Source organism: Lactuca virosa, chromosome 4 (genome assembly GCF_052849685.1).
Source record: "Lactuca virosa cultivar CGN04683 chromosome 4, Lactuca_virosa_CGN04683_v6, whole genome shotgun sequence".
Taxonomy (NCBI): Eukaryota; Viridiplantae; Streptophyta; class Magnoliopsida; order Asterales; family Asteraceae; genus Lactuca; species Lactuca virosa.
Genome location: NC_136429.1, coordinates 153,864,625 through 153,877,553, shown reverse-complemented (window position 1 = coordinate 153,877,553; position 12,929 = coordinate 153,864,625). Strand labels below are relative to the sequence as shown.

General features: G+C 36.7%; 1 protein-coding gene across 2 annotated transcripts; it reads right to left on the bottom strand.

Annotated features, from left to right (window-relative positions):
* Positions 1-1,860: 1,860 nt before the first annotated feature.
* On the bottom strand, positions 1,861-6,870 carry LOC145107574 (alpha-N-acetylglucosaminidase-like). 2 transcript variants are annotated; one of them, XM_079044476.1, is made up of 17 exons: positions 6,410-6,870; positions 5,861-5,937; positions 5,553-5,764; positions 5,361-5,482; positions 5,177-5,265; positions 4,974-5,068; positions 4,802-4,883; positions 4,311-4,417; positions 4,172-4,202; positions 3,969-4,086; positions 3,624-3,884; positions 3,434-3,532; positions 3,185-3,295; positions 2,907-3,115; positions 2,588-2,825; positions 2,440-2,518; positions 1,861-2,320 (listed from the first exon to the last, which is right to left on the bottom strand). In XM_079044476.1, exons 1-17 carry the CDS (start codon positions 6,635-6,637, stop codon positions 2,061-2,063), a joined length of 2,418 nt encoding a protein of 805 aa, XP_078900602.1. In that variant the 5' UTR covers positions 6,638-6,870; the 3' UTR covers positions 1,861-2,060. The 2 variants fall into 2 exon arrangements, with proteins under 2 accessions (XP_078900602.1, XP_078900603.1); XM_079044477.1 differs by having other exon boundaries at positions 5,177-5,262.
* Between the last annotated feature and the right edge of the window lie 6,059 nt (positions 6,871-12,929).

Sequence of the window (12,929 nt, the reverse complement as noted above, 5' to 3'; positions counted from 1 at the left end):
CATCTCTCTTTCACACAAAGAACACACACAAACACCAAGAACTCAATTTTTAGATATGAAAATCGAGTGTGTGTGTGTTTTATTTTGATCCATCTATCTTACGCAAACAAACATCTAGAACACACACAAACACCAAGAACTTCAGATCCTGAGTTTGTATGTTTGTTTGGAAAAAAAAAAACTTTGCCGAAAAAAGAGGCTTGTCGTAGTTGCCAAGGACGCCGAAAACCGGCTATACTTACCATAGTTTATCATAATGGTATATTTTGAACACAAACAATAAGTTTATTGGTAAATGATGTATAAAAAAATAACTAAACGTACAAAAAAAAAGTCCATTACCCTCTTACATCTCCTATTTTTATGACGTGTCACTTTAACCAAAGAGTTATTAGTTTTGTTGAACAAATAAGTTCCAAAACTTCCATTTGAAACGAGAATTTCTTAGTTTTGTTGAACAAACACGAACATGCATTTTTTTTTTTACAACTCTTACTAGTTGTGTGCACAAGATGCATACATGGAACTTATGATATTTGACCGATATTTTTATATTTTTGATGTTTGCTTATTTGGATATTATAGGTTGTGTCATGTATGTAATCAACCAACAATAATGGATAATATGCATTTTGTATTTGTTCAACAAAATTAAAGAACTTTGGTGTTTCAAAACAAATTAGGAGTTTCTATCAAAAAAGTGTCTTTTATTGTTAATAAGGGTTTTCATGAATAGAAATATGATGACTTCATGAACAAAAAACCGTGGGATCCGAATGGTTTCATTTTCGTTTTTTTAAGCCATATTAGGAGCTGGTAGAAAGAAGATGTCATTAAGGTGGTTTTGCATTTCCAAGATTGAAATGATATTCCTTAATTCCAAAAACGCACCATCAAGAATTTATAAAAGATTATAGATTGATTAGCGGTATATGTTGTCAATATAAAAATATTGACAAACTTTTAATTAACCTGTTAGCAATGGTTATATTAGACGTGGCTAGTATTGAACAATTAGCCTTCATTAAAGGACATTAAATTTTAGATCATTTAATTCTCAGTGAAATTCTATGCTGGTACAAAAAGAAATGAGAAAAAATGATGATTTTCAAGGTTGATTTTGAGAAAACATACAACTCTTTATCTTGGGATTATTTAAATGAAGTTCTCGGTATAATGAATTTTGGTTTTAAAATGGTGAAGCTATATATAAGATGCTCTTAAGACTTCTACGACGTCCATTTTGGTTAATGGATCTCCTAAAAAAGCTAATGATAGAAACGAGTCTTCGGTTAATGACCCACTTTATTCTTCCATAATTGATATCGAAGGATTTCATGTGGTCCTTGAAGAAGCTACTTTGAGAAAGTCCTTTGGGGGGTTTAGGTGATCTTGAGGTTTTGGGTAGTTTGGGAAATTACTTCATGTCTTTTTTAAAGTTTTGAATAGTCCTAAAACCCTAAAACTCTCAGAGTCATTAAGATGTCGTTCATTTGGGTGGAGAGATGGGGGAAAGAAAGAGGGCTTGTAGTTTATAATAATTTTTATTCAACCGAGCTTTACTTTTCAAATGGATTTAGCGTTTTCTCGGTGAGATGAATACTTTGTGGATGCAGGTTATAAAAGCTCTTTATGGTGATGATGGTTACTTGGGGAAAATTTGAGTGAGGTTTCACACAATGACCATTGTTTGAACATTGTAAGAGTTTTTTGTGCAACTATGAAGTAGGTAATGGTTTGTATTTGAGCATGTTTTGCATTCTTAAAGTAGGTAATGGTTATCAGGCTAAATTTTGGAATGATGTTTCGATGAGAATTGTTCCTTTAAAGTAAAGGATTTTCGAGAATTGACATGCTAGATAATTACAAAGGTTGTTGAGTTCTTGAAATAGATACCGATTCCTGGAATACATGCCTTTGAGATTATAATCTCATGTTTCTGAACTCATCAAGAAGAAATAATGTTATCAATCTGCTCAACTTTGCTCACCTTAACAAACATTTCAAGTTTCATTCAATAAAAGTTGACATTTGATTGTAAATTTGAAGTGTCATATAATCTAATGATCACTTATTATAGCCGAATCACGCAAGTATTTATTAAAAAGCCACCGTGAGGTGTTGAGAGCATCACCTTCGCTTTTAATAGGGTACACATATTTACCATCCTGCCACTCATTTGTAAGCTTAATCCATTCTTTCCTCCAACTCTTTAAATTAAACCCATTTCCTTTTGCTAAACTTTCTTTCAAATATTTGAAATAAATGGCTGCCCGAGGTCCATAATAGTCTCGTAAAAGCCCACTCCAATATTTGTTTCCTGTACATAAAGTAATATCAGTACACTGACTTACAGTATCAGAGTTTCAATTCCAATATGGATATGGATTGGGCTCCTTGTGGGTCCACATGGACCCAATGTACATTATTTCTACTTACCATAATCACGGAGCAGACTAGCTTCCTTATCCGTGTTGTCAAACCACATTGTGATTTGAGTTCTTGCATTCCATTCATACTGTTATCATCAATAAAATGTCAAAAACAAAAATATTGGTATTAAAAAATAAAAAAAAATCCAATTCACCTGTTTCTCTTGTTCCCTGTTTATTGCAAGTTGCTTTGAACTCTCCAACCATGGTCCTAATAAAAACCCTTCATGACAACCCAATAACATGTCCATGTCATCCACAAGCTCAAGAAACTTCTCACTAAGGAAAACAACACCATCACTATACTTTGACTCATACGCTTCAATCACATCTACAAATAAATCATTTGCATACTTTGCCAATGCTTGTCTTGTCAAGTCAACTAAGTCATACCTGAATTTAGTCAACAAAGTCAAAATAGGAAACCATTTGTCTAGTCAAACACAATCATTGCAATTATATATTTATATTCACCTAAACGTGTTGCTTTCTGATAATTCATTTCCACCTTCAATGAAAAGTTGTAGAGCACGAATAACTTCTGAGGTTGAATACCATAAATGGGGTTTGTCAAAAGCTTCATCTGTGTCTTTTAGTTGATTTTTTTTATTCAAAAAAGATTTTCTAGAAAGAAAAGATGGATCAACATCTGGGAATGCCACTATCACATCCCTATTTTTGTCCTGTAAAACTTTATTACATTAAAATCAAGATTTAGCTAGTGAAATTAAAAGAATTTTAAAAAAACTTACATAAGCGCCATCTGTGCAATTATAAAGTGTGTGATATAATATGTTCCATGCCTCTTGTACTAAGGGAACAAATTTTCCATATCTTCTGCTTGAATATGAATCAAGCCATGTCTGTATAAACATTGAACAATAGGGAAAATTTTATTTTCTTTTACCATAATAGCAATCTACTTAATTATTTTTTATTACTATTATTGGTAAAAAAAATGTAAGTACATTGCTATTATGGGTAAAATTAGTTAATGTTACCTTTACATTGATTTTTTTATGTTGAAATGCCATTTCAGACATAAGATCATAAACTACAGGATTCTGCTCAATACCTTCCATTGACATTCCAACACCAACCTAAAAGTGAAACACAACATTAAGAATCAAATAAATTATGATTTTGAATATTAGAAATGAGACTTGACTTATTAGTTATTAGTTATTTTACCATTGTTGAGTTGTTGCTAATACGAGCATCAACAGGTCCAGATCCTAGAGAATCTAGAACACCATACATCTCAACATTTCCTGCAAAATTATGCAGCATGCACCAGATATAAGGGACACCATAGAACTGATCTGAACTAGTCCAGATAGGTTTGACTTCAGCAAAAAGGTCAAGGACAATCATTTTTCCAATGGGAACTGCATGTAGAAGTGCTTGCATCTGTGGAGGTCTCCAGTATGGATCATATGCAAAAAGCCATCCCTGTTAACAAAATAATATATATATGTTATTTTTAAATAAAAGATTCATAAGATATTGATGAAAAAATTGTGTTTGAATGTATACCTGCATTAACCAAACAGCTTCATCATCACCACTTTGCATTCCCTTAAAGATTGCAGCAGCTAGAGAAGAAATGTAATTTGGGTCATCTGTTGGTGGTGTGTTTTCATCAAATGTATCACTACAAATATAAGTTTTATATCATAAAGATATTCTGACATTTATAAAATAAATAAATAAATATGATCTAGTTAGAGCAGTTTTACCAGTTGTATATGTGGCTGCTTCGTCCATACTCTGATGACAACAAAAAGTAACTTAAGTATTACATATATTAGACGTAAAAAGAAAATCATATTACTAATATAATATGATGATTTTGATTTTTGAGAGACACTCACGCACCTTTGACTTGTTGACTTATGAATGCTTTTCCAATCTCGATAAATAAAGGATCAGTTGCATCAAGAAGATATGTACAACACCATTTAGGGTTGCTGTCAACTGTAAACCTAGGAGGAATAACATAATCACCATTATATGCGTGCTTTAGTTTTAGAAAAAAAAAAAAAACCATTGTAGGACAATTTTGCCCCAATTTTTGCAGCTACAAAAGTTGCAAACCTTCAAATCTTTATGGGGTTTCTGTAACAACTATGTTTTTTAATTATTATTTTTTTATTTTTTTATTTTAACTGAAAGCTAAAGATTTGTTTATCTTATTTTTGTCCAATTAAGTCATGTATAGATAAAATGGCTGAATGGGTGATCATATTTGTCTCAATAAAGTGTTGTATACATAAAGACTGTTTCTTTTTTGAACTAAATGAACTGTCTCAAGCCGAGTAAATGACCATTTTACCCTTGTGTTTAGAAGTGAGGTAATTAAATCTTACCAATTCCCTAAACGTGTTATCTTTGCTGATGGATACACATTTTTCAAAGCTGCAGGTACGTTTCCTGAGAAAGCTGGTAGGACTGCATCACAATTCACAATAATACAAGTGTTAGTAATAGTAGGGAGGATAAAAAAGTAAAATCACCAATATAGTCAACAACTTAAGGTACCTGGAGTCATTCCTAGCTCATACATTCTTGCTAAAATTTTCTTTTGCATTACAAGTTGTTGATCTAGCCAGCTTTGAGGCAGTGGGCCACCCCATCTACAATCAATATTCAATATATAATCTTTAGTTCTTTACATATACTATATAATAAGAGGTGAAATAAAGTTGATAATCAGAAAGCAGCATAAGAACACAAAAACACACCCGTGCAAGTTAGCCATGCGTGACCAAGCAAGAAATGCGGGCCCTCCAAAAAAATCATCCAAATCTGAACTGCTAATATTAAACTTCTGCTAAAAGATTAACAAACATTTATCAAGAATCAAGATAAAGAAAAGAATATGATGAACACAAGAGTTATTAGGGTAAGTAAAAAAAGTATTTCTACCTGAAATACTTTTTGCCAAATAGCTTCTTGGCCAGTAAATGCTAGAGGCATATTGATGCCTTGAAGAGCCATCCAGTCAATCTCCTTTTCCCATCTCTTCCAGTCCCACCAAGCAAATGTATCTTTGAAAAGTATAAATTTATTAAATATATTTGATAAATTTAAGTGGAATATAATATATGAACAACTTACAGCTAGATGTGACAGCATTCTGGTAGTAATTCCAAGGAACGGGTCTTTGTATCAGAAGTCCATCATCTTGCATTCGGGGAAGAGATCCTGGTTTAGGCACTGAAGATAGTTGTGAACCACCAGTTTTGTCCCATGAAATATGGGCCCCACACAAGTTTTTCAAGTACCAATGAACACCAGAAAGTAGTTCCACTCCAGTCACACCACGTATTCTGATCAAGATTTCAAAAAAAGAAGCCAATGTAAATAAAAAGCAAATTGATTACATGGAATCTTGAAGTTGGTAAGTAATGGAAGAATAATCATACAGGATTTCAGGGGCACCCTGCACATTTGAAGAAGGATGATTGCTTATTGAAAAGCAGGATACTCCACCACAATGCTCCTGTAAATAAGAAAGCGACAGTGGTTCAGTTTGATTGTAAGGTTGTTTAATGTGTCAAGTACTAGTTTGCGCATAATGTTTATGATAGTTTAATGATTCTAAAGCTGTTGGAGCAATTAGTTTAGGCCATATATGATTTGTGAATTAACATGATTGAACCTAAGTTTTTCTGCTATTGCCGATTGCCAATTTATTTTTACTTTTCAGAAAAACACGAATGAATTCAATTCCGATGACGGATAGTTGAACATGAAAAATCAGAGAGAAAAGCGTATGTTTCACTTGAAGTATAACAGTATTATTACCCGATTGATTTGAGTTACTCAGTTAATTAAATTTTCACAAAATATGTGCCTAAATCAAATATCAGAATCCGATTCTAGTAAACTAAAACCTAAAGTAAATACAGAGGTCCAAGTCACGAATTACCAGCAAAAACAAACAAAGAATTAGTCAACGATATTGAATTTACCTTAGTGATGATCTGAAAGTCGAAACTAGGTGAATGGGAAGGAATGAGGCGATCAAGCACCGCTCTAGCAGCAGAAATTTGTACAGACGACGGGGCTCTCTCTCGATCCTGAACTTGAAGAAGACGAGACACGTATTCAACTCCAAGGGTCGATGAGTGAGTGACAGTAAAGAGAAGGATGATGGTTGTCAGCACCACGGCGATGTAAGCAGTCATGGCGGAAGCCATTGAATTGAACCTTGGGAGGAGTGTGTGTGATCAGGTATATACAAGTAGTAGGAGAAGAAGAAGACGCCATTAGAGAAAGAAAGATTCGGATTTCAGAAAGGTGAGGGAGTAGAAACAAAATTTGCAGGCCGGTGAGCACCAAAATTAGAATAAACACGGGAGGGTTGGTGCCAAACTGCCAATAACGACAAGAACGTTAACAAACAGGTGAGAGTCAGAAGTCTTCTCGACGTCTCGTTTTGGTGGCTTTGAGTCATGCAAGTGTATATGGTCGGAATATTGGTTTTAACCGTTTTCTTAAAATAGAATTTTCTATTTTTGATACAAAATTCGAATTTTAAAGGAATAAACATATTATTAAAATAATAAACGGTTATATGAATATGTTCTTTTCGGTGATACTTTCGTTTTGATATATCACATCTCCAATGTTTCCTGTTTTCTTGTTTGTTCTGTACATTTGTCATTAGATGATTCGATTGTAGAGTTGAATCATGTTAACATTTATTAAGAGATTGAATCATAGTAGAGATCTTTTTCAGATAAACACCCGGTTTGATCCCATTTTCCATACCATCATGGACCATAAACTTTAATCAACACCCATGACTATAAATGGTTTAACTATTCATACATGGGGATAGACTATGGGATATGTAGGGTAGAAATCCATGATCATAGGAATCAAAGTAGCCTGTGTGTTGGTATATGTCACCAACAGCGGAAAGAAACAAGCTTGCTTCTAGATATGAACAAGAAAAGAAAACAAGACAAAACAAGACAATGCAAGTATTCTTGGCTATATGCTTCTATCACTAATGAGCCGAAAAGAAAGTACAACCACATACATATTAAATAGGAAAAGAAAAGGTTGAAAACTAGAAACTAACTTGCCACCCACTAGTCCATAACGTCTACCTAATCTTTAGTGGAAAACCAATTACTTCTAGCTTACTACAAAAGTAAAACAAACTAGTTATTGAAGATAGCTAAATATTAAAATAATGTAAATATTAATATGGATGTCAACCAGCTGGACATTGCATTCTTCAACACTCCCTCTCAATGTGCAGCTGGCCAAGACCCTTCTTTTTATTAAACTTAAACACCTTGGGACCCGATAAGCTCTCAACCTGCTCTGTAGTATCAATATGTTTCAACTGGATCTCTCCCTTCAGCACCTTTTCACGTATGAAGTGATAATGGATTTCGATGTGTTTCGTTCTTGCATGAAAATTTGGGTTTTTACAAAGCTTAATTGAAGAAAGATTATCACGGAGCATCTTAACTCCATAGTCTACTTTCTGCTGCAGGTCATAATCGAGTCAACCAGACGCATTCTTGTGTAACAACTGTAGCAACCCGATATTTTGTTTCTGTTGTTGACAAAAACACAGTTGGTTGGCGTTTACTACACCATGAAACTGAACGTGAACCAAACATAAACACATAGCCAGATATGGAACGCCTTTCATTCAAATATCCTCCGCAATCTGCATCATAGAACCCAACCAACTAGGGTTCCTTCTTCATATTAAACCATATACGCTGTCCATTGGTTGATTTCACGTACCTTAAGGCTCTCTTAATTGCTATAAGGTGTGGTTTTCTTGGGCATTGCATGAAGCGACTTAATACACCAACTGTAAAAGCCAGGTTTGGCCTTGTCAGCGTGAGGTATATCAGACTGCCTACTGTAACGTCCCAAAATTCTAAGAAATTTTTTTAAAAATTTTTAATTCGGCAAAATCAACCATTCATTCATTTATTTCCAAAAGCCATCAGTATAAAATAGTATTAATAGTTATCAGAGTACAAATCGAGTAATAAAATGCGGAACACCGGTGGATGCAATGCAGTCACATCGAGCTCTTCCCTTTGGAACCAGAAGTACCTGAAACATAAGCATGAGACCGTAAACATAAAGCTTAGTGAGTTCTCCAAATACCACATACCATACATATAATGTGCCTCGCCCTGCATCGGGCCCCGCCAGGTGCGGATCTGTCAGTAACATGCGATGGGCCCTGCCCAACACATTCATCAGGCCCCGCCAGGCTTCGGTCCCCACCCAGTATACATACAAACACATACAATACATGCAAGAGTCACACAGATAGCTAGCATCCCCTAATCATAATCAATGAGCCGACATTGGTGCCTTTAACCCGTAAATACTATGAGGACACTTACCTCAATCTGATGATGGCCGAATTACACATGTGTTGCTGCTACATGGCTCCTCACACCGAACACATCCAAAATCATCCTAATCAATAATTAGGGTAATTATTGTAAACGATTTTCCCATGAAAACGAGGCTATTGCCTTTCATTAAATATATAAACCAATTATACAATATATGAGCTACAAATACATATAATGGACTAAATCCATGCAATGGGCTAAATAAATATAACAAAGAAAGCCTATATTAAAATATACGGCTAACAGCCCCCCTACGTTCCTCTGTTAAATAGCTCTGATTCTATCTGAATAAGGGAGAAATAGAAAGAACTGGCTGCAGCCTTTAGGTTTAGGTAATCGTCAGATTTCCAAAGCCGACAGGCCTTCACAGAGAAATAAAGAAAGTAGAGTAGTTCTTACTCTTTTTTGCATTCCTTATTTCTTAAAACCTCGATCTTCAAAGTTTGAACGGGATGTCTGGAAAGAACATTTAGACTGGATCTAAAGTCAAGAAAAAGTGGAGACGGAAGCCCTTTGGTGAAGATATATGCATATTGTAATGACGATGGAACATGAAACACTCGAATCTGTCCTATAACAACTTTGTCGCGAACAAAGTGAATATCAATCTCAATGTGTTTGGTGCGTTGATGCTGAACATGATTGGTGGACAAGTAGAATACACTAACATTTCCACAATAGACAAGGATGGCAGTGAGAGGCGGATAAAGAAGCTCACGCAAAAGATTATGTAGCCAACTAGTCTCAGCAACTACATTTGCAACACCTTGGTACTCGGCTTCGGCACTGGATTTGGAATCGTACCCAGTCGTTTGGAAGACCAAGAGAGAATATTGGATCCAAGAAACACACAATATCTCGAGGTGGACCGACGATTAGACGGGCATCCAGCCTAGTCAGCATCAGAGTAAGCAACTAGCCCCCTAGAAGGTGAGGCATAAAGTTGAAGGCCATGATCAAGAGTACCACGAATGTATCGAAGAACTCGCTTGAGACCAGCAAAGTGGGGCTCTCTAGATCATGCATGAAGATACATACTTGTTGAACAACATACGTAATGTCAGGTCGAGTGAAAGTCAAATACTGAAGAGCACCAGAAAGGCTTCGATAAAGAGTCGGATCAGAAAATGGGGGACCGGTGCCATCAAATTTTACAGACGTGTCAGTAAGAGTGCGGACCGGTTTGTAGTTAGTCATCTTTGCACACTCCAATATTTTGGTTGCATATTTCTGTTGAGAAAGAAAAATGCCATGAAGATCTCTAGAAACGGAAATACTAAGAAAGTAGTTCAAGGAGCCCAAGTCAGTCATGGAGAATTCATACTGCAATGTAGAAATAACTTGCTGAAGAAGAGCTGAGGAGGAAGTTGTTAACACAATATCATAAACATATAAAAGTAAGTATGCCATATGATCGCGTTGTCTGTAGATGAAGAGAGACGTATCCGATTTGGTGTTAATAAATCCAAAGCGAGTAATGAACTGAGAAAACCGATGATACCAACCCCGAGGTTCCTGTTTAAGGCCGTATAAAGACCTCTTTAGAAGACATACATGGTCAGGTGTAGTAGAGTCCCGAAAACTGGGTGGATGCATGTAGACAGTCTCCTGAATGTTACCGTGAAGAAATTCATTCTTCACATCTAACTGACGAACTGGACAATGATGGGAAATCGCTATGCTGAGAACTGTCCTGATGGTGGCCGGTTTGACAATCGGGCTAAAAGTCTCATTATAGTCAATGTCGGGCTGCTGACTGCGCACGTTGGAAACTAAACGAGCTTTGTATCGAGCAAGAGATCCATCTGCATTAAATTTCTTTTTGAACAACCAAATACAATTAACCACATTAGCATTAGTAGGCCGAGGAACAAGTACCCAAGTTTTGTTAGAAACAAGTGTATTATATTCATCTTTCATATCATGTAGCTAGTTAGGATCACAAAAGGCTTGGGAATAGCTACGAGGAAGAGGGGAAGAGGGGGTAGTTTGAGTTTGGAGATTGAGACGATCTATAGGTTTACGGATGCCATGGCGAGCTCAGGTTTCCATGGCATGAGTTCGAGTAGAGGTAGAAGGAATTACCGACAGAGGCCGGGATGGAGTAGACGACTGTCCAACTGAGGTGGAGGAATCAATAGAGGGAGGAGCGAAAGAGGTGCCGACTGCCGAGGATTTGCAGGTAGCGGAGCCATTGTTAGGCGGCGTAGTGGTGTTGGTGGAAGACTCGAGAGGAGTAGAAGGGTGGTTTGGATCATTAAAGCAATTGCGAGAGGCATCGATGTCGAGAAACTCATAGTTAGGAGAATGATTTGGAGTCATAGATCCAAATGGGAAAATAGTTTCATCAAAAACAACATGACGGGAAATGATTATTTGTTTGGTGTGGAGATCTAGACAAGGAAAGCCTTTGTGGTTGGACGGGTATCCTAGAATTATGCAAGGTACAGATCGGTGTTGAAGTTTATTGGTGTTGTCGAGATGAGGATAACAAAGACACCCGAAAACATGAATATGAGAGTATGTGGGATGTTTGTTGAAGAGTTTGCGAAATGGGGTGTCATTTTTTAGAGAGGTGGAAGGAAGAATATTTAAGAAATGAGTGGCCATGTGAAGCGCCTCAACCCAATAGGTGGGCGGAAGATGAGCTTGAAATAAGAGAATGTGCATCAAGTTGTTTATTGTGCGGAGCATACGTTCATATTTTTCGTTTTTTAGAGGTGTAAGGACAAGAAAATCGCATGTGAATGCCATGAGTGTCACACAATTGATGGAAGTGAGAATTGTCATATTCTTTGCCATTATCACATTGAAATGTTTGTATGTCCTTATGGAATTGATTTTTAATATAAGTACGAAAGTGAAGAAATTTAGAAAAAACATCAGATTTCTTTCTAAGAAGATACACCCAAACAAAGTGAGTAAATTGATCAAGAAAAATGACATAGTAATTAATTCCACCATGACTTTGAATTGAAGATGTCCATGCATCAGAATGAATGACATGAAAATGAAATAAAGCATCAGTTTTTGATAATGGAAAAGATAAGCGAACATGCTTGCCAAGTTGACACACATGACATAATAAACGAGAATCCTTAGGATTACATTTAATGAACTTTCTAGAAGCTAATAATTTGAGAGTGGGTTGACTGGGATGACCAAGACGTTGATGCCACAAGGATGAGCCGACAGTGAAAAAAACTTGAGTAGTTGGTTTGGTGACAGGATAAAGATCACCCATGATATCACATCGAAGGAGGATTTGTTTGGTTTTGTAGTCCTTCACAGAAAAACCAAATTCGTCAAATTTAATAGACCATTTATTGTCACGAGAAAATGAACGCACAAAAAATAAGATTTTTTATGATTTGGGGAGTAATAAGAATATCTTTTAATATTAACGTGCGAAAAGGATTAAGACCGAGAGTGGAATGACCAATTTTAATGACCGGAATTCGAGATCCGTTTCCAACTAAAATTGATAAATTAGAATTTTTTTCACTTATTACTACAAGACTTGATAGTACCTGAGTCAGCATGGAGGTGTGCGGTTGCCCCGGTGTCCATGTACCAATCCACATTGCCCGGTTCCTGGAGGCTCATCGTGGTAAATGCTTGAGGAAGAGTGGTGGGCTCCGAGTTTGGTGGATATTGAAACCAAGGCCAGCTATTGGGCTGCCCACCATGAGAAAACAACGCCTGATGTTGCTGTTGGGCTACAGGCGAGATGGGCCACTGCTGTGGCTGATAGTGATGGACCTGTCCCTGACCATAGTTTGCTGAAGTGGGCCAGGGGGTTTGTTGGACTGACGGAAAGGGAAACAACCCACGCTGCTGTTGCTGTGAAGGAAACGGCGAGCAAAACGTTCCACCCCAACGTTGTTGATTATAGTGGGAGTTGTTGCCGCCTCCTCTGCCCTAACGACTCGGATACCTACCGTCGGAGCAACCCCCTCTGCCACCCCCAAGTGAGGTCCGGCCACCCCCACGACCACCGTATGTAGTCCCGAAATTATTTTCCCGGGAATTTGGAGTCCGATTTTGATGTTCGGTGGCGTGCACTGTTGGTGAAGATGCATTA